This window comes from Zeugodacus cucurbitae, chromosome 6 (assembly GCF_028554725.1).
Source record: "Zeugodacus cucurbitae isolate PBARC_wt_2022May chromosome 6, idZeuCucr1.2, whole genome shotgun sequence".
NCBI classification, from domain to species: domain Eukaryota; kingdom Metazoa; phylum Arthropoda; class Insecta; order Diptera; family Tephritidae; genus Zeugodacus; species Zeugodacus cucurbitae.
In genome coordinates, this window is record NC_071671.1 from 52,801,703 (window position 1) to 52,823,824 (window position 22,122).

Here is a 22,122-nt window from a genome sequence, read left to right on the forward strand (position 1 = left end):
ACGCAATCGGAATGGACCCAGACTGTCAAAACGACAGCATTCTTCAAAATTATTTGGGGAAAGTTTGATGCCGTTACATCAACAACAACACGATAGGATTTTTCGAATGTTTTAAGTAGTGAAACTGAAGTAAATAAACTATTTCACACTTATAAACCAGAAAAAAATGCGAAGGATGAGTTTTAAATACAGATGGAATATAATATTTTGACTCCAACATAACGGTAATATCAAATTTTCGTAAATTGTGATATCTCAGCAACCTAGATTGTCAAATTTGTATTCAAGGAAGTAGCCTCAGAGCAAAACACTTTCGAATTCAGGCATAATATTATTTTTTAGGTTAAGTCCGAAACAAAATTTTCTTTACTCGTTAATATTGCATAACTAAGGTCATACAAATTGTGTAGAAGTCTGAGGATTAAGTATGACGTGGCGAAATTGAGCAATCCTCAGGGAAATAGATTGGAAAATAGGTTATCGGAAAAATATAGTTTCGGGAGTTCACACTTGGACAATTGTAATAACTCATGAAAAGCGAATAAACTTTAATATGGCGTCGAAGAGTCTTGAGCCGATCATAATTTTCTAAGCCGTTTGATTTCGATCATATCTAGTTCATCTCGAAGGTTAAAGGAGAGCGTTGGGTTGTTCGGAACTTAATCTAGCAATGAGAAGTGTTGCGTATGGAGTAATTTGCCACAAAATCCTTGTGAAAAAGCCATTAAAAAAAGAGAGTCGATAATCTGGAGAAATTATCTTTATGAAATAAGAACAAGCTGGCAGTTAAGAATATTAGTTGATTCCGGTATTGGACTCAATGGGTCGCGAAAGCCAATTTCTAATGTCTTGCTAAGTATAACAGCTAGGTATAATTGGATAGGAGACCAAGCGAGTACCACTTAGGACAACGTTTAGGTATCTTAACTACTTTATAAACGCATAGAGATTAGAATGAACTAGGGTTGATGAGTGAAATTCTGCAGCAAGAAAGTCTCAAAGTAAAAGTTTTATTTTTGTTGTTTTTATAGCAACACTTCATACACGGTGTGTTCAAAAAATAAACGGTATTTTCGGTTTTTGAAAGAAATTATTTATTCATTCAATCGTCGAAACGCTTCTCAAACGCGTTTTTTGGATTAGCCTTTGACCCTTTCAGCGATTTCTCGTATACTTTTCAAACGACCACCGTTTAAGGTTCTCCTTATTTTTGGAAATAGTAAAAAACCTCATGGAGTCATATCTGGTCATCGTTACTGTATTGTTTTTGGCCAGGAATTCATAAACAAACAACGAAGTGAGAGCTTTTAACAAACGAAAATCGCCATGTTCATAAAAAACACGTGTCTTATAGACAAAATAAGCAATGAATACAGTTGAAAATTTGATCGTACTAACTTAATAAAAATAATTTGAACGATTGGACTCTCCAAGCCCGTGAAATTTTAAATTTTTCAATTCCCATTATTTTTTGAACATATCACAATTATGTATGCCAGAGAGGTTACTTGGAAAGAAATTGTTAAGATAATCGTTAGATCGATTAAAATAAGAGAAAGAGAAAAAGAGATCCAGTAATAAATAGGAAGAGAGGAAAAATCGAATGGAAAACCTGCTGTTGATTCCTTATGATAGTTGTCACATTAGCCAAAGGCTGTGGCTGTACACAGTAATAATACAATAATAAATAGAAATCTCTTACAAAAATTTTAAATAAATAAATGTAAAATATTTGTACTAAAACTATAAAAAAAATTTTTTATGCAAAAAAAAAAAACTTGGCACTTAACATAACTCAGGGTTTTTTCCGGACCCTTGATTATTTAACACGATAAACAATAAAAATTGGTTGCAAAAAGCTGTTGTCAATACAAAAAAGCTAACTAAAACTTTAAGTTTATGAATTTGCAGATGTGTAAATAAAAAACTACCTCGTTTAAATAAATAAATATTTATTTTATTTAGTCTTGTCAACATGCATAGACACACACGCACGAAAAAATATTATTCATATAGTATATATATACATTTAGGAATTGGTAGATAGGTAGGTGTGTAGTCAGTTCAGTAAGTAACGACTTAGTAGTACAAGGGTGGTTGGCAACGTGTAAAACGCAGCGCGATCGGTAGGAATGATACTGGCAGATAATGCTTTTGGTACATCGCATATAAACACACACGATTCAGTGTACATGTTGAGTAAATGGGAATATATAAAACAGCTTACATTTAATGCGAAAATCTCCAAATAAATGCAATGAACCGTAAATACATTAAATAATAATGAACAAAAAAAAGAATCAAAGAGGTGAACACACGAGCTTATAGCTGCACATCATTCTCCTCTCTTATGGAGCGCAATTCACGTCCAAAAGTTTGTGTTTTCACATTCAATGCACTACTTATGCCAGCCTGCGCCAGCAATTGGTCCACCTTCGGTTCGGTTAAACAATTGTTGCTTTGGATTTTCGACTCGATTTCATCCAAGTTCAGCGCATTCGCACGCTTGCGTCGTATGTGCTCTGCATTAGCCGCTATTATATCGATATCGCTGTCCTTCAGTTGCTCTGATTTCAACTGTAGTATTTCACGGCGTATAGCCTCCACATTCTCCTTCTCCTTGTCGCTGGGTGTGCGCGCTACACTAGCGATAGGTGCTTCATTAGCTTTTACTTGTGTTGCATTGTCAGTCTTAAGATTTAGGGTTGCATTGGCATTAACGGCGGTTTGTTGTGTGGCATTTTGAGCGTGCACTTCACGTATTTGTATATTATTTGTCTTGTTGTTGCTATTTAACGAAGATGCATTGAATAACACGGCTAAGGGGAGTGGTAAACGCGTCTCCAATAGACTGCCATTTTTCACTTTCTCAATAAGTTCACCGGTTTTATAGGATAACGGTTCGTAAACTTCTTGCGGTGCGCGCACTTCCGCTTGCTGTTCGGAGAGTATGCTCAGCAGCGATGGTCGCTCATTTGGATTTTTAGCTGCATCCTCCTCCTTTTTAACGGGAACAACGTTTTCTTGCGGCCCATTAACCGTTTCTTTTTTCACCGGCACTGGCTCGGGCGCTGGCGCTTCTGCTTTTGCAGGATCCTTTTGCTGCACTTTCTTTTCGATTTGTTCCACCTTTTGCACAACTTTCTCCAACGTCTCCGCAACCATATTCTGTGTTTCTTCATTCTGTTTGGCCAGTTCGTGTTTCAACCGATCCACAGTGCGTTCCAACAATTCTTTGGTTTGTTTCAGTTCTTTTTGCGTTTCTTTAAGTTCAATATCATTGTTGTTGCTTTTGGACGACTTTTGCCCATTCTTCAACTCTTCGGCAGCCACTTCCTCATCCTTTTTTATAGCATCCTTGTCTATTGTTTGTGGTTGTTGGTTTTGTTGTAGCTCGTTTTGAAGTTCTTTGGGCTCTGCCTGCTTCGGTAGTGGTTTCAAGTTTGGTTCTTGTGGCGCTTCCACTTCACGTTGTAATGGATCGTGTTGTTGTGGCGCTTCCGCTTCATGTGGTAAGGGATCTTTGGGTAATGACGCTTCCGCCTCATGTGGTAAGGGATCTTTTGGTAGTGGCTTAAGTGCCGACGGCGCTTCTTCTTCAACTGTTTGCTTTATGCTTTCGCCCACTTTCAAAGCGTCCTCTTTTGGCTTTAACGACTCAACAATAAGTGGCGCCATCTCTTTTTTATTCTCCTCTTGCTTTCCAGCTATCACATTTGCTTGCAGTAATTTTGCATTTGCATTAACAACTGCCGCTGGCTGCGATATTATTTGCACAGGTGTGGCGTTCATTAAATATTCAGACTTTCGCTTTTCGTCTGTTTCCAACATATTACCTTTTAACTTCAAATCAACTAATGCCTCTTCCACTCTCAGTTTATCCAAATGTGGTTGTGCTGCCGCACCAGCGTCTAACGGTAACACATTTATTTTCTCAGTTGGACGCAATAAATTCGTATTATCCAATTCATTGGCCACATGTAAATGCGCACCCGAACGCTGTTCGTCGATGGCATTCAAATTGGCTAAAGTGCCCAAAATCATGAGACAAAAACCACCAACGAATATAAATTGCGCCAACGAACGCTCGGTCGTGTCTTTTTTGACGATTTTGCGAAAACAAAAAGCCGGAAACATTATACAAATCGCAATGCCAATGGTGGAGCCCACTAAACCGATAATCAACTCCACGGACGGTATCATGAGCGCAATACACAGAGCACAACACACCAGACAGGTGGTTATGACCTTGAAACGTGTCTCTGGTATATAACCACTGTTATCAGTGTGACCCTAAAATATAGTGAATATTTATATGTACGTTAAGTATGTCAAAATAATAGTGTAATCAACCTTGCGATAGAGTAGCGAGTAAATACTAGCACGACAGGGGAATATGACAAGCGGAAAGCTGAATGCAACCGAAAGCACAAATCCGATTTTTATAACATCGCTGCCAAATGAGGGTGAAAAGTTCATCAGAATATTGCCTAGAAAATGTTTTTTTTTTTTTTTTTGGTTAATTGTTACGAAAAGTGCGGTATGAATTTGACGGCTTACCCGAAAAGGTTTGCGTACAAAAGGCGACATAACCAAAGAATCCGACGGCTATGTAAACGAATGTGCAAATCCAAGTAGCGTTACGAACAATTCCATTCAGCTTTTCGACGCTTTGATTATTGATGCTCTCGAACACTTCAAATAGTTGCCTGATACGAGGCGATTGAGTTGTTGTTGTTTTTTTTAATAGTTATTAATTATAATTAGAGTTTGTATGTAAGTTTAACTCGTTAAACAAATGAAGCGTGTGAAATGAGGGGGGAAACGGCAGTAATGAACAGTGAAAGAATACAGATGTTTTATGAATTTTTACAAAAAAAATCATAAAGGTTTTAATGGAGGTTAATACAGCGGAAACAGAGATTTTTGATGCATTTTTGAGTAATAATAGTAATAAATGATTCAAGGGTTTTATACAACGAAAGCGAAAGATTTTTGATGAATTTTTGCAAATAAAATCATAATGGTTTTTGGATTTAAAATAAAAAATGACAGTAATGTGTATAAACTGCGCAATGAATGTTTATAAATAGTGCAGAGAGGGTGCGAAAAAATATAAAATAATAGTAAATAAAAAAGTCCACTTACATTTGACATGACAGCGCCATACTGAAGATCGGTAAACATTGTAAAATGCCTGCCGGCCGCCAATATTCCACTTTCTCCACCCAATCATGCGTTACAATATGCGCCTCCGATTCCAAAACAATCTTCACGACCAAACAGACGTAAAATCCAATCGATGCCGCACACACTGTTGACAGGCTATCAACATTCTTCAACATAGCCAACGGCAATATGCAGAAAGCCGTTACAGCTATCATTACCCACGTACGTAGGTGTGGAAAGTCGTCCGTGTTAAGTGTAAACATTTTTGTAACAATTTGCGGTCCTAAATCACCCATCACCACAAAATATGTGATTGACGTGCCGAAAAGATAACCGATTATGCATAACTCCGCCAGCAGTTTACCCGACGAACCGAACGCATGAAAGCCTGTAACGATGAAATTGTAAGAAAAGCTGAAGTTTAAAATTGTTTGATTGTAATTTGTATGCAATAGTGTAATTATTGCTTGGCAATTTTTTACTTTACCCAAAAACTCGAAACTTTTGCGACGTGTCAGCAGTGAGGATTTTATGAGATAATGGCAAGATATGCGTGTTATCCAATTGCTGATGATCAGCAAGAGTACGGAGAGCACTATGCCGCACTGAAATTAAAGGTAGGAGAATAAAAAAATATTAAAATGTGGAGTTTGAATGTTGTGTTTTATGATGTATGTAATTGTATTCGCACCTAGCAAACGAGGTGTGAAAAAAAAAACAAAACTATTAGCATATAATATAAATTGTAATTTCGACAGCTGTAGATATATAACATTTAACAAGCAAAAACATGTTATATTTATGTATATATGTACACATGTATGTAATTCATATCATGTATATACGTATACATATACAAAGTTGTTTGTTAAAACACAAATGATGTTTAATGTCACATTTAAATTTAAACAAATTCTTTAAACATCGTTTTTTCATTTGAGTTGCCACAAAGTGATAAGCTATGCACCGGCATAAGCCACATACATACACTCACATATAAAAACCCTTTTCGTGTTCGTTAATATTTACTTATCTATATTTTTAGTATAAAACTGAGAAAGTTTTGCGTGTAACCTTGAGAAAAATATTTAACAACAGCCGGAGTTAATTAGAAATTTTAACTAGTCTATTCCATTCCAATGTTATCTATTGTTCGCGAAAATGCAAATTATAAATTAGTGAAATGCGCAATTTACAGCTCAAGTAAATACAAATAAATATGAAGTTTTAAATAATTTCAGTATACTTCTAGTATGTTAACTAAGGCATATTATACAATTTTACAAATACTGAATTTGAGCAATTTCTAAAACGGATTCTCTACAAGTTTTTCAAACAGTTTAGTAGTTTATAGTTACTAACGCTCAATTCGCTTGATACTTTCAAAAAGAATAAACAAAACAAATTTACTTCCTTCCATACATTTTAAACAAAACCTATTAAAATTCGGACTTTTGGTATGATTCATAAACAAGTAAAATCTACATAATTTATTGTCTTCCATATACATACAAATATAATATGAATATATGTAGCAACAAAAGATTTGCTCACCTTTTGGAAACAAAACGGCATAGCTAGTATACCCACACCAATAATACTATTGGCTAGCGTCATAATGTGCCCCGAATAAGCCAACATGTTGAAAGCAAATTATATCACACAAGAAATGCCGTTATCAGGTTATTAACGTGGAAGGTTATTAGTTCAAGGGCTGTTGAATGTAGCTCCAGCAGCATGCGTCCCTCTAACGGCACAAAGCGCTCGTCACACAGCTGTTTAACAATCTTGCGGGTGGGGGCGTTACGTTGTATATACCACGAATGTGTATGAATTCAACCGCAAACCGTTACAGCAAACTTTCTCCGATTCCGACAATAAATGCACTTGTTGGCACAATACTATGTACTTTAAGAAAATTAAAAAAAAATTGCTTCCGCCGTGCGCCTACAACAAATACAAATAGGTATATAAATATATTGCGTATATATAACGAAGTATTTTAGTTAGAATAGTTAATATCATGTTTGATATACCTTAAATGTACAAGAACTAAAAATTGAGATAAGATAATAAACTGTTTTCAAACATTGTACGATCGGAAACCACGTAATTTTATTTTGCCTACACACGCACACATGTTAATAATATAAACACTATATTAGTACACTCACGCTTCGCGATAAATAAAAGTTTAAATTATTGACGCTGTGGCAAACGGTTTTGTACTGAAGCAATTGTTGATTAGCAAAGAAAATGCTAATAATTTTGTTAAAACAAAACAGCGAAGAAAAATACAAACAATTGCCAGTAAGAGGGTAGTAGCCAGATTGGTCAAAAATTACTCATGCAGAAAACTTCAATATGTGTAACAAATTTTACATATAAATATATATTTAAGATTATTGAAATTTATTTTACAACTTAATTATATTTTTTAATGTATATTCAAATATTTTTTATAGAAAATGTAAACATATTAGCATTAAAAACAATTTTACCTATTTCATTGTAAATTGAGGCATTTCGGTGCTGCCTCAACCGTTTTGAATGGCAACACTCATGTTGTGAAATGGCAGCACTTAAGATATTTCACAAAAAGGTTGGCTGTGCTGCAAAAGCGCCAAAAGACAAATAATTGATTTTCAATTTAAAAACAGAGAACGACTGATTGTGATTGTGTAATAAAATTTATTAATTAGACGTGAATCGCATATGTAAGTTTAAATAAATATAATTGAGAATGTCGAGCGAATATGAAGCGGCATTTAAAGGCACGCGTGAAATGGCCGTCAGCGCAATGCACCGGGTTCAGCAACAACTTCAAACACTGCAGCAAGATGGGAGTAAGGATTCCAATAGGCACGAAATACAATTAGCATTATCAACATTGCGTACCATTTGTACTGTCGCTGCAAAACCGGAGGGCCAACACTATGCTGTCTACTGTGATACATTGGTTCATGTACTGGGAAAGCATATACAACCAACAATGAGCACTAAATATTGGACAATGTACCTGGAACATTTGCGTTATTTACATCATTTGGTGGCAGATAAGGTGAGATAAAAGTTAAAGTCTACTAACAATATTACATCTTCATTACATTTATATTTCTATGAATAGAAAATGTTTACCGAGGCTAAAAGTATATGTGACCTTGTTGCAAGTTACGCCAATTATCTGAAGAGTGAGGGCGACTATAAAATAGTATTAGGCATGTTCTTGCAACACTTACTCTGTCAACACAGTCACGTACGCTTGAATGCTCAACTAGCGCAAGAGCATATAATCAGCATATTAGAAGCGCTTAAAGAACTGTTTGTGCGTATGTTGCAATGTAACAAAAGTGAAAATTTTACATATCCAGAATTAATAACAGATTTCATACAATATCTGGTGCCAAAACGTGTTTCTACGGTTTTCAATTATCTCGCAACACTATCCGCCAATAAAACACAAATGTATGATGCTTTCTTCGTTTTACTTAAGGATGAGCGTACATTGCAACCGTCAAAGGAAGTGCTACAAGCACATTGTCAACGTCATTTAGAAGCGCTCACCGTGTTCTTTCAATTGGATGTGCCGGATAGGTTGCAGCAACAATTGGCTTTGCGACATTTGCGCGCATGTCGCGAAATGTCAGTGTTTGCTAGTGACAAAAGTGCCAATTATGTGTTTTCACTATTATATTATCTGGTGAAGTTGGTTTATGGTCTACCAAATCCTGGCGAGTTTCAAGATATATATAAAGATCTAAGTCAAAAACTAACTACTTTCTTCGAACGCTATGGAGAGTTGTTAATGCAAGAGCGTTGGTTCACCGATGTGCCTGTTATAATTGCCGTGCTATTGACGCAAATGCAGCAACACCTCACGACACCCTTCACATTTTTCTGGCAACACATGAACAGCATTGAGTGTTATATATCGCATTTTGAAATAATATTAAGCTGTATACGCTTAGCGCCACGTATTACCGAAACGAAATTATTAAAATTTGATTGTTGCACCAGCGCTAGAAAACACACAATAATTTCATTTGTTGTTAGTTCATTGGCTGCCTTTTCATCCTATGCCGCCGCAGTGGATGACACAACGCAGGAAAGTGCAGAACTTTTTGTCAGTTTTCGCACACAATTGCTGACGTTGATGCGTCACGGCGTCAGTGTGCTCGATTCTTTAGCCTGTATAACGCCCGATACGGCAGAATTGAAATTGATCTACGCACGCATCGTACAACTGACGTTGGATATGCGCACGCCAGCCCAAAAGCGGCTATGTATTACATTAGCTGAGTTTCTCTTACGCATACGTCATAAATTCGCAATTAAAGATTGGACAATGCTACTGCGTCGTCTCTACAAAATGACATTGGAAACGAAAGAAACAACTTTGACTTTAGATTTACATGTAGCACACATTGCTTCAATGCTACAGGAAAGTGCTTGGCCCGACATTAATACATTGCGTACACGCATTGGACACTTCCACACCGCCTCGCCATATGTGTCACCTGGCCAGTGTATACTGCAATTAGCCATGGAGAGTCACAGTCCATTTAAAGTTTTTCTTGAAGCGCCACAGAAGCACTTATTGCATTGGTTGGAGACACAACAGTATCTCAAGTATCATAAGAGCAGTGAACAACTACAAACAACTTTAATGCGTTGTAGTCCTTCATTGTATGCTGAGGTGTTGGTGGCGCGTGGTGCTGGTGTTGGTGGTGCACTACCCAACGCAGTACTTACACGTCTGCAACAACTTAGAAAGGAATTAGAACAGAAGATAGAGAAAACCGCGGGTTTGACACGTTTGGAGCAACTCTGCTGGGCGCATATAAACACAGCGCTGCTGCATGATGCATGGAAAGTACGCAAGAGCACGTTGGCAGCAGAAATCAAGTTCCAAGAAGATACTTTAGAGGATATATGGCAACGCAAGGAATTGAACACGATCACCGTGGAACACGAAATCAAATTTATAAAGCAAGCTGAGTTAGCATTGCAAGCGTTTCGGGTATTCTATGAAAAGGTACACCCATTTTTTATATATATTATATAAATCTAAATTATGAATTAATACTCTGCTTTACAGGCTGACAGCGAACCCATACTGAGCAATGAAGTGTACATCGATTGGGAGTCCATCGTGGAAGACCTAACCTCACTTGCTTTGTACATGCAATTGGCTGGTTATTTGGATGTTGCTACTGATGCTTGGCTGCTACACTATCGCATAACAAATTTGATAGACGATGATTATAATTCAATACGCAGTCTCTCTTATTTCTGTGAAAATAGTGTATACTTTCAAAATGCGCAAAATGCCATTGATTTGCGTATAGAAGTGCCACACAAGCAAAAATTCTTATTGCACGCCTTGAAACAGTTACCAACGCTTATTAAACGTTACCAAAATCATGTACTGATGTGTCTCTGCCAAATGGCACACTACTATGCACGCACTGGGCATCTGAATTACGCACAAGCCTTGCTGCAGTATGTGCAACAGGCACACGCAACGCTGCCTAATCAACAGGGCAAATATAATGTGGTCCTCGGTACAGTTGATATTGTGAAATTTCGCATTTTATGGAAGCATTTGGATAGTGTTGTAGATCGTGGAGACACTCAACTCTCACAACGTTGCCTGCTGCGTGAAATGGAAGATACTTTGGAGCGCTTTCGTGGTGATTTCTTTAAACTCTCCAACAGTGAGTTGGTGTCATATACCATTTTATTATTGAGTCTGGTAGAGGAGGTGGCCGAGTGTGCGGCCAATCGTTTGTGTGATCACTTTGTGAACTCATATTTCGCTGGCACCTTCAAGCTGCTCTTGCAATCTGGTTCGGCTTTGCGCATCATACAAATGTTAGCGATGTGGGCATGGATTAATTTACAAATGGAATATGTGCAGAAGGCGCAGGTAAATTTATTAACCGATATTATTATAAATTATATATTTTAAATTGTAATTTTTTTTTATCCACAGATCAAGATAAAATTGATTGAATACATATTGGGTGCAAAAAATATCGACGATTTGCGGCAGTTAAGTGAAGCACGCGCCGCTGAAAAGAAACTGGCTGCGCCCAACGGTTACAATACGGCGGAGTTGTTGCACTCGGGCGTGGAGCCACTACGCAAAATGATACCGCTATATGCTTCGCCCATAAAAACGGTATGTTAATAAACCTAAGAGAGTGTTATAGTTTTGTTCACATAACGGTTGTTTATAAGTCATAAAACTAATCGAGTTAGGTATAACGAGACTAGTAAAATCCAGATGTCTGTCTGTCCGTTCAACGTCCGTGCAACGGATAACTTGAGTAAAACTTAAGTTATCTTGGCGAAAACTGATACACATGTTCCTTGGCACCATGAGAAGGTTGGTAAAACGCACCATTGCCACGCCCACAAAATGAAAACCGAAAACCTATAAAGTGTCAACAAAGCTATAAAAGTAAAATTTGGCACAAGGGTTCGCACTAGGAAGGCGCATATTTTGATGTAATTTTTTTGGGAAAGTGGGCATGGCCTAACCCTCTACTAGGTGTACATAAAAATGGAAGAAATCGGATTTCAACCACACCTACCTACCTATACATAGGTTATGTTGAAATCTACTAAAAATGCTTTAATAAACCAAACAAAAAACCATATCTCAGAAACTGCTCGACCAATTTTGACAAATTCGGTTCATAACATTCATTTGGCATCCCAATAAGACAGTTTGAAATTGAGCGTAATCGGTTTACAATCTCGCCCACTTCCCACATACCACAATTTTCAAGCCCATCTGATTCGTTCATTTAGCAATCTATAAATTAAGCACCAGTAAATATATCGGAACACAACCACTTACCGATCCAAACTAGGTTAGATCGTCGAAAAAAAAGCCCTTTGTCGGATAAAATCCGAGTCAATTCCGATAATGTAGAACCGGCTGCAATTGCAGCCCAAAGAACCCAACTCATCTGACACCTCTTTCCTTTTGTTGAAAATGAATGCTATTGGTCCAGAAATTACCTCAGCCACCATATAATCTATATTCTTGTAATTTTGATGAACTTTAGCCAATATATTGAGTTGAATATTTTAATAAAATTACATAAATAACTTGCGAGAGTATAAAATGTTGGGTTGCACCCGAAATTAGCGCTTCCTTACTTCTTTTTTATATAATTGTTTTAAATCGAGTTTTATTTTGACTTTTTTTTTAATTTTCTTTGCATTTTCTTCCTTGCATTCAGCTGAAGATACCACTTAGTCCATCTGTGCAGGCCGAAAGTAGTCTCAAACGCTATCTTCAACTAACCAGCAACGACACATTGCAACAATATGAGATTTTGCAATGGTGTTGCTTTATGGTTGGTTGCTTGAACGCAAGACTCTACTTTCTAGCCGATAATCATGACAAATTGGAGGATTTCTATGACTCTAGTCAACAATGGTTGGAGCAGCATGAACAAAGCAAGCAGCACAATTTTCTACGCATCAAATTCCAGAATATACAATTGCTGAGCATGCAGCACTACGTCAACTATCTGCGCATGCATAAGAAATACGAAAAGGCACTCAGCTGCCTCGAAGCCGGATTGCACCGCTACACGAGCGTTAAAGGAAATGTCGATACGGTTTATCACATAAATTTTCTTCTGCAATTGCGCGCTACCAAGAAAGAGTTGGCCGCGAAGAAAGAGGCTAAGAGTCATGGCGGTTTGCGGCGCGCGTTGGCCTTCAATGTGTCACCCGATTTGGAGAACGCAACACTGTTGGCAGCGCCAGTAGTGGCGCCAATTAAAACGGCGAAGAAAGTACCAGTTGCTGCATTCAAAATATACGACAGCGACGAGAGTCTAAACAAGCATACGCCTAAGCGTGCTGCTATTGCACCGCTGCCAGAGGTTAGCAAAACTAAAGAGAAAACGCTCTCTTTGACGGCGCGGAAGACAAGGAAACTTTTGGCGACAGAAACACCCGCTAAAACCGGCGTTACAAATGGCATAAAAAGTAGCACAAAATCGCTGACTGCCAGGAAGCTACGTGAATTAAGAGCCGCTGCTGGTGATTTGCACAGCAATTCATCGAATTCAACGCCCGACTCGGATGCTGACAATATACTGAATCTTTGTCAGCGTATCGAATCCGTTGATCTTGTGGACAGCGATGATGCCGGTAGCGGTAAGCACAATGAAGTTGCAAATTTAGAAACCATGTCGAACAATAAGCGTAGCGTACGCAAAGCCAGTCGCCATAATGAGAATTTATTGAATATTTGTCGTAAAATTGAATCCATAGACTTGGCGGGCGATGAGGAGCCGGCATTAGCCTCAACTAAGCGTGTCTCAACCAAAGTGAAAGAAGAAAAAGACTGCAAAAGAATACACACACCCGAAGTGATAGACATTTCCGACGACACTGACTCTTTTAAAACGCCCGATTCGACTTTCGGTAAACTAACAGCACCACCGAAGACAACAACAAATACCAAAGGTTCCACCAAAAAAGCGTCGCGTGCCGCACAAAGCAGGCGCAATAGTAGAGAGACGAATACAAATGACGCTTCAGTCGAAGTGAGCGCTTCGTCAGCCGCTGGTGAGACAACAACACTTATACCGTGCGAACCGCAAATACAGGTTGTGGAAAAGATCAAAATAACCGAGGATAAGAAGTCGACAACGACAAAGACACGCACGCGCACCAAAACCGAGGTGCGCACCCTCAAAGTGATCACAAGAGAAACGGAAATTAAGATTTTGTCACCCGCCGCGCAAGCCGCAAGCAAGGACAAGCAGAGTGCGAACGCAACACGTGGTCGCGCACGCGCCACACGCAAAGCGGCGTCCAACGACAATAACGATGAAAACGTTGCACCACCTGTGACCGTTAGCCGTACGTTAAGCAGGCGTGCCAGACAATAGTTATATTTGAATTTTTACTCTTACCATGTTATTTTTTTCTTTACGTAGTTAAATTACTGCAGCACTCTTTGCTAGACTATTAAATTATTCTAGTTCTAACCCAATTCATTATTATTTTTGTAGTGTTGTATTTTAGATTTTTTTATATTTTTAACCAAATGGTAATTAAGTATGCGCAAATATCCCCAAAAAATTAATAAAGGTGACGCTTATTTAAATGACCTGAAAACTAATAACAGAATTTGGTTTTGTAACTTTCATTTGCTTGGGCTTCTGTTTACAAATATATAATCTGAAAACACGAATTCTAAACAGATTTTCGTATGTCGGATAACTGAAAATTACACCATCTAATTCTAACCGGATATCCTACTATCCAGATGTCATCGGTATGGACAATCGAATAGTCGAATATGTGTATAGATCCAGCCCAAGTGCCTATTCAAGCACATTCCAGTTTCTGCTACTATTACTATTACTATTACTATTACATACGAAAAAACTTCAGATAAAATATCCAGCAGGGGTTAGAAAAAGGCTATAATTAGAATCTTTTTTTTAGAATATAGTGGATCGTGGCACAAAAGCAATAAAAATTTTGTATAGATAGTAAATATTAGGAAACTCCTTGCTTGTTGAAGAAATATTTTATAAAAAATGTTTATAAAATAAGAATTGTTCAACATAGCGTATGAGTAACATATTATACTTCGTATATTAACGAGATGTGTTCAAAAAATAACGGGAAACGTGAACGTTCCCGTTGCCGTTATCGTTTTAAAACGACTTAAGAACGCCTATTTGACATTCTTGTTGGCGTTAACGACATTTATCGAAAATAAATTGAGATTCCCCAATTTGAAACGACTATAGAAACGAAATAGAGACAGTCGTTTTTTGTCGTTACTATAATTGTGAGCGACATAGAAACGACGCGGTTGTTTGAAGGAATATTTGAAGTGAAGATGAAAATTCCAAATCGGAAACAGTTTGAAATTTTAATTTCTAAAATGGAAAAATATCCTGCATATGCCAAGGACTTTAGAAAAGTGATAACGTTATTTAGAGTCAATAGAGAATAGCATAAAATCCATTAAGGACTGCTGTAAAAATGTGTCTCGTTACATAAGAAATAAATTTTTATATGGGAAAAGAGCGCCTTAAAGTATACTATATAAAATATGTAGACAAATTTCGATAACTTTTCTTAGGTGTTACGATATACTTCAAGAATACCAATTTAGGAACGAAACGACGATAAGAAAGCCGACGACTTAGAAACGACTATTAAAACGACAACGACAACGAGATTAGGGCCGTATTATTCTACATTAATATTGTCGGTTTTAAAATAGTCCTATATCCTATACCAGAGCTTCTTCCAATCGACGAAAATCTTCTCAAACTCGATTTTGGGATAGCTTTTAGCTCTTTCAGCCATTTCTGGTATGTATGCATGTATGTTTGTAAAACAACGGCCCTTAAAGGTTCCCTTTCTTTTTGGAAATAGGAACAAGTCACACGGAGCCATGTCACTCACTAATGTGGATGCTGCATCGTTACAGTATTGTTTTTGGCTAAGAATACACGAACAAGAACGAAAATCTAAAATCTCATAAAAATACATCTAACCTTAACGGCTGCTACTGAAACTTGTAGCAAACTTGAGTAGCAAGAAACTTCAGAGACATGCAAAATAAAAATATTTAAAAAATTGGACTCTCCAAATCCCCGAATTTTTTTCCGTAATTTTACTTGCACACATCTTGTACAATAAGCAAATTTCCTATAAAATAAATATTGAAAACTTAAACTTAAAACACGAACCTTTATAACAGCTCTCTAACATAAATTTTCAGTCCAGCTTTAATGTTATTTTTTTGAAATGAAATTCTGGAACTAATTTGAGTATGGGCTTACGGATTTTAAAGTATAATATTCGCTCCTGTGGCCGTATTTATGTATATATGTATATGTATATATTCGGACAAGAACTACCTACTCATCAATGTCCCTCAAAATCATATATTTGTTGTTTTATATCACTATAACAGCAACAAAACAACAAAACAAATTGCAATAACATAATCAAATAATTGGGAACATTTTATTATAAAAACTTATTCGGCAAGTTTTAGTGAAGTTTTCAAGGCAACGACGTGAACCATCATGCAAAATCCATTATTTGTCTAAGTCTGATTACTTAATGGCTAGCTTTACTAACCGAACTATCTCTCATATTTTGAGGTTATGATGAGATAGGAGACTTCAAAAGATCGATATGGTCGATTAAATGGTGTTGTGGTCGTTGTTATAAGAACGAATTGTTCCAAACTAATTTCCGTAAATGCTACCGAGGGAAATTTAATACAAATACAAGCATATATGCATATAATGCATTTTTTTAGACGTGTGGAAATACTTTTTTCGGGGTGTTGGTTTTTTCCACAGCTGTTACTTGATTTATATTCAAATTGGACTCCCATTTCATGCGTCAATGAACACAAAACGTTCATTGCTTACTCTAATGCTGCAAAAGTAGTCGACAATTGGGGCTCTCGGCTGAAATTTATTCGAAACAGCTACGTTGATCACTTATCCGATATTATTTTTAAAACACAGTGTCAAACCCTTATCTTTATAATAAAGCTAAATTCTCACTAAATCACTAGTCTAAAAAATTCCTCTTTATATATATTCAAATAGGTAAATATATTATTCCTCACCAGATCATAAATCATCAGTAACGAACTCTATACGTTTTAATTTTCGCAGACTTGTATAAAACTTCAAAACCCACAACACCCCGCAAATACCGATTTAAATGCAAAAAAAGGAATAACAAGTTCGTTTCTTAAGTCTTTTGTTTACATATAAAATACCACAAAATACCTGAATTGGGTGTGATTAATCGTTTGCTTGCGAAAATCGCATAAATTTATGAATGTCACGAAATAATCCTTTTAACAAATTCTTTGGTTTCTTTGTTGTTGACGACTGCAGTAACGGTAAACCAGTCAAAAGATGGTTCCAGTCGCGCCCACTTGATGCACTTAAATGACACACCAGCGACACTACAATGCAACTCACTATGGGAGTGGTAATTTATCAACAATTTATTAACACATTTATTTGCGAAGACAGCGTCAGGGATTCCCAAATTGCAATAAATTTTCTTTAAAATATTTTTTAATTGTGCGCATGCGCAACAACAACAACGTCGGGGAAACATTCTGGAATTCCCAATTTCTTTTACTTTTTTTTTCAATTATCAAAAAGACCACCCATTTAAATGTTAAACATTTCTCAAAGCAAGTAATGCGTCAGTCGTCATGCCTGTAAGCTGTCTCCCGTACACCTGTCCCCGCAGCACCTTTGAATGAGTAAATCACTAATGAATGCCAAATAAGTGCAAAGTGCGAACAATCAGTAAGTAAAACACGCTGCGGGCTACATTTAGTAAACACACAACAATAACATCAAAAAAATAATACAAAAACAATAAAAACATTTTTTAATGAAACAAAACGGCTCCCAACAACCACACACAACAATAAATGCTACTGGCGATTCATACAACAACGTTGACGGCGTGGACGTCAGCAGCGGCAGAGCGGCATTACGCTGTTAGTGCGATTGGAATTTTATCAAAAACCTGTTTCGAAATTGCGACACAAATTTCTCCCGAAATAATATTTGTTTTTGCAAATGATTTTCTGTTTTTCTATTTTGCTTTTTTCGGAGAATTTCGATTGAATAAGCAGGAGGCAGCGGTGATTCCTCTAAACCAAAGTCTGGAAGAAGTTTATATTTAGTTAATATTCATTCAAATATATTCACTTGTGTTCTGATTGTTTTTTTTTGTTGTTGTATTTTACTACACGAGCATATTAAATACAAATTTATAGCTTAGCGCCGCTGCTTTGGCGTTTCGCTGGAATTTCATTTTATATCTCAATTTCTAGTGATTTGGATTTTTTATTTGTTTTTTGTTTTTTTTTTTTTAATTAATTTTTATGGCACATGTCATTTGCGTTTGCACAAATGTAGCAAAATTGCATATTATGACGCTTTGTATCATTCCGTATTGAATAATTCATATTTATAGGTTAAGTTCAAATATTTTTATTCATCTGCCCGAGTTTTTCCCATGAAATTGCTTGAAACGAATCAATGACTGTCGTAATATAGCTTCATAGTCTTTATATTCCGCTCCAAATAGGCATTTTTTTACTGCGTAATCGGAAACAATTTTATGCGGAGGTAATCGAAATAGTCCCTGACTAATATGGATTCTTCCTTTAGTATATTTCGTTCCTTAACCTCAATATACTTGTGGTGCGTACGCTGGATTGAGTAGTTGAGTTTCAAGGAAAAGTCACAGAAAGAAAACACGTCCGGAAAACAACTACCACGGTCCATAACAGGATACAAAATCACGATCTCATATTGTTAAAACTCCGATTCAAGGTGCACGAAGTAGCTGAGTCAATAGGAATTTTAAAATACCACGGCGGTTACATATGTATATTCTGCTCAAAATATTGAACATAGGGAAAGTATATCACTGTTACACACCAGAGGTCAAGGAACAGTCGAAACAGTGGATTTTAGACGAAGACTTTGCAGATATTTAAATGTATTAGAGAAGATGGAACACCAGCTGGACAAGGGTATCGATTTAAAAGTATACTAACTTAAGAAATAAATTTTTGTTTTTCCAATTTTTTTTTTATAGACTAAGTAAAGGGTTTTCCAAAAGCGATGTAGATCGATAGGCACAGCAAACGACGCCATATTTTTTCCCATTCTTTTGACATTTCTCTTCAGTGAGGTTTGCCATTTCATCATTGAAAGATATACGATCCAACAACAAGTCGAAATTATTAAAATTTACTACCGAATCGTTCTGTCTGACCGCTTAATGATAACCGAATATTTTTGGCCCGAAGTGGATGATATGGACTTGGAAAATATGTGGTTCCAACAGGACTGCGCCACAAGTCACACAGCGTATGTCACAATCGATTTATTGAAAACCAAGTTTGGTGAACGTGTTATCTCAAGAAAACTCCTAAACTTCTGCAAGTGTGGCCGTGGTGGCCATGAAAAATAAATCGAGTTCCATACATAATGGCATCGAATGTACTTTCACAGGAATAAATAATTCCATTGATATCCCAAACCGTTCTTATCGAAAAACCCTTTCGGATCGCTCTCGTAAGTTAATTTTACTTCGTTAATAGACCAGATTGCGATCTTCATAACAAATAATGGGTATTTTTATGGACGTATGGGTTCAATGTGGCCATACTTTTTTCAGAGTAGGTCTTTTAGACAGTTGTAACTTGACCCTTATCTTTATAATAAAGCTAAGTTCTTGGCTATAACGTTAAATATTATTCGTTTTATTTCTTCTGGAAAAGCACATGTCTAAAAAACCCTTCACTACACACTTAATAATTTTAGAAATCTAATTGTGTACATCCAGGATGTAATGGATGAAATTATCTCCCCAACCTCACTTTAATATGTTAACACAACAACGACATAAACGATTCTAGATTTCACAATGCATCAGACGGGGGAATTATTAACACGAACTTAGTTCATTGGCTTTTTCAATTTAGTCCCAATTATTTTATACAATATTTGGAAATTTTAATGCTATGCTAATTAACCTTAAAGCCCCTTAAGTTGGATAATAAAAATAATTAAATTTATTTAATTTTTTGATATTTTTATATTTTATATTTAGTTTAACTTTTTGCTTCATTAATTCAGAATTCATTTGCAACTTATTCACTTATTTTACGCAAAAAAATATGTAAATTAATTTCTCGAAAATGTTATATAAAAAAATAAGTCCCTTTTAAATGTGGGTTAACCTTACTTTTAGCTTTGCAGTTGAATTTGCATTGCTTTGGGGCTTTTTGTGTGTGTCAAACGAGCCTTTCAGCGTAATCAGTTGTCATTTTTTGCGCATCTTTTTGCACGCATTCATTAAATTGTCAGAATTTTTTAATATATGTGAGCACTTATTATTACAAAAATTTTAATCACGCTCAAAAGTTAATTGTGTCAAATTGTTTTTGTGGTGGCTAAAATGCATTTTTTTTGTTGATCAATTTGAGATTTTTTTATTGTTTTAATTGCAATTTGGCGTTTTTTGTACTGGTTTTTCAGTTTGGAAATTTTTTAAGTTATTTGTTTTTTATTCTCAAAATTTTTTATTTTATTTTTGATTTTAATGAAAATTTATTTTCTGTTATTATACTCTCGCAACAAAGTTGCTACGAGAGTATTATAGTTTTGTCCACATAACGTTTGGTTGTAAGTCCTAAATCTAAACGAGTTAGATATAGGGTTATATATATCAAAATGATCAGAGTGACGAGTAAAATTCAAATCCGGATGTCTGTCTGTCCGTCCGTAAGCTGTAACTTGAGTAAAAATTGAGATATCTTGATGAAACTTGGAAGACGTATTTATTGGCACCATAAGAAGGTTAAGTTCGAAAATGGGCGTAATCGGACCACTGCCACCCCCACAAAATGGCATTAACCGAAAACATATACAAAGCTATAACTCAGCCATAAATTAAGCTATTTAATAAATTTTGGTATGAAGGATCGCACTATGAAGGGTCAAATGTGGATGTAATTTTTTTGGGAAAGCGGCCATGGCGCCGCCCCCTGCTAAGTTTTCTGTACATATCTCGCAAAGCTATATCAAGGAAACTTTCTAGAGTCGTTTCTTTTAGGTACTACCTTATACAGTCCAAAAATGGAGGAAATCGGATTATAACCACGCCCACCTCCCATAAAAGGGTTATGTTAAAAACTACTAAAAATGGTTTAATTCAGTAAGGAAAACCACCAGAAGCCTTAAATTGCATTATAAAGATGGTGCTAGACTCAAAATGGAATACAAAATTTTAAGTGGGTTCACAACCACGCCTACTTCCCATATAGCAGATCTCTGAAGTTGATCTGAATAGTTTACTTTACAATATATAAAGTTAGTACTAGTGAAGATATCGGCACAGAACTTTGCAAAAATACTATATTTAAAGAGTGGCATCGCCCTTCTAAAAATCGTCGAAATTGGTCCATAAGTTTTCAAGACCCTATATATCGCATATGAGGATCTCAGTAATTCTAACAAATTTTTTACCGAAATTATAGTTAAGTCTCTCAGATATTTTGAAGAAATTTTGAGGGAATATGTTTCTTCTAATAATATGTCTCCGTGCCAACAATGAGTGAAATCGGGTCATAACTTCATATATCTCAGATATACTTAATATTAGGGTTTTCAAACTTTCAATGGACTTTATGCCATATATATGCCGAATATGTGAAGCAAATTGTTTGTTATATTAATAAATTGTGAGAGTATAAAATGTTCGGTGACACCCGAACTTAGCCCTTCGTTACTGGTTTTTTATAATTTTAAATTGATTTTTTTTTTAACTTTTAAATTTATTTCGTATTCATTTTTTTAATATTATTATTTTTTTATTTCTTAAATCCAATTTTTAATTTAGCTGCCTTTGTTATGCTAATGAGAAAATTTGTTTTTTTTTAAATCATTGATTAATGCATTACATTGTATTCTTCAATAAAATCTCAAATTTTAATTAATTTTTTTTTCGCATGTCAAAACCCCCGCATCGATCATCAAGTCAACACCGTCGTCAATGCAGTCACCTAGAATGTCAGCATTTACTCGTTACTATTGAAATGCAACAACAACATAAATTTGCAACGTCACTCAACGCGTATAAAAATGTGGCTAAGGTCTCGGTGAAGTTGAACGACTTTTTCGTCTAGCATGTTGTCGTCGTGTTGCAATATATCGACAACTCTCCACCGCTCCAACATGCAACAGCCAACGGGCAGCGCGAACAAATGCAGCGAATACACAGCGGGAGAGGCAGTGTATTCCAGCTAAAGTTGATGAGCCGAAACTTGCTTTCTTTCTCAAGCGCTTACTAGTAGCTCACTCCAACTATGTGTGGCTT

The 22,122-nt window shown here is 36.3% G+C and overlaps 2 protein-coding genes across 3 annotated transcripts; one reads left to right on the forward strand and one right to left on the reverse strand.

Moving 5' to 3' along the window:
• Nucleotides 1-1,935: 1,935 nt before the first annotated feature.
• Nucleotides 1,936-7,464, reverse strand: LOC105212619 (putative sodium-coupled neutral amino acid transporter 10). 2 transcript variants are annotated; one of them, XM_011184706.3, is made up of 7 exons: nucleotides 7,206-7,464; nucleotides 6,724-7,116; nucleotides 5,657-5,774; nucleotides 5,149-5,557; nucleotides 4,561-4,709; nucleotides 4,354-4,490; nucleotides 1,936-4,293 (listed from the first exon to the last, which is right to left on the reverse strand). In XM_011184706.3, the coding sequence occupies exons 2-7, from the start codon at nucleotides 6,808-6,810 to the stop codon at nucleotides 2,323-2,325; spliced, it is 2,871 nt and encodes a 956-aa protein (XP_011183008.2). In that variant the 5' UTR covers nucleotides 6,811-7,116; nucleotides 7,206-7,464; the 3' UTR covers nucleotides 1,936-2,322. The 2 variants fall into 2 exon arrangements, with proteins under 2 accessions (XP_011183008.2, XP_011183009.2); XM_011184707.3 differs by lacking the exon at nucleotides 7,206-7,464 and having other exon boundaries at nucleotides 5,149-5,583; nucleotides 6,724-6,739.
• A 269-nt stretch (nucleotides 7,465-7,733) lies between these two features.
• Nucleotides 7,734-14,336, forward strand: LOC105212617 (protein three rows). Its single transcript, XM_011184705.3, has 5 exons — nucleotides 7,734-8,230; nucleotides 8,297-10,204; nucleotides 10,268-11,098; nucleotides 11,165-11,353; nucleotides 12,426-14,336. The coding sequence occupies exons 1-5, from the start codon at nucleotides 7,913-7,915 to the stop codon at nucleotides 14,094-14,096; spliced, it is 4,917 nt and encodes a 1,638-aa protein (XP_011183007.2). The 5' UTR covers nucleotides 7,734-7,912; the 3' UTR covers nucleotides 14,097-14,336.
• The last annotated feature ends 7,786 nt before the right edge of the window (nucleotides 14,337-22,122 follow it).

What these genes read in the sequence shown, in the direction of transcription:
- LOC105212617 (XM_011184705.3), top strand. Translation starts at nt 7,913, where the DNA reads ATGTCGAGCGAATATGAAGCGGCATTTAAAGGCACGCGTGAAATGGCC. An exon ending in TTCGGGTATTCTATGAAAAG is followed by an intron (nt 10,205 to 10,267) that starts GTACACCCATTT and finishes TCTGCTTTACAG; the next exon opens with GCTGACAGCGAACCCATACT. An exon ending in AATATGTGCAGAAGGCGCAG is followed by an intron (nt 11,099 to 11,164) that starts GTAAATTTATTA and finishes TTTTATCCACAG; the next exon opens with ATCAAGATAAAATTGATTGA.
- LOC105212619 (XM_011184706.3), bottom strand. Translation starts at nt 6,810, where the DNA reads ATGTTGGCTTATTCGGGGCACATTATGACGCTAGCCAATAGTATTATT. An exon ending in TGCCGTTTTGTTTCCAAAAG is followed by an intron (nt 5,775 to 6,723) that starts GTGAGCAAATCT and finishes CTTTAATTTCAG; the next exon opens with TGCGGCATAGTGCTCTCCGT. An exon ending in CAAAAGTTTCGAGTTTTTGG is followed by an intron (nt 5,558 to 5,656) that starts GTAAAGTAAAAA and finishes TCATCGTTACAG; the next exon opens with GCTTTCATGCGTTCGGTTCG.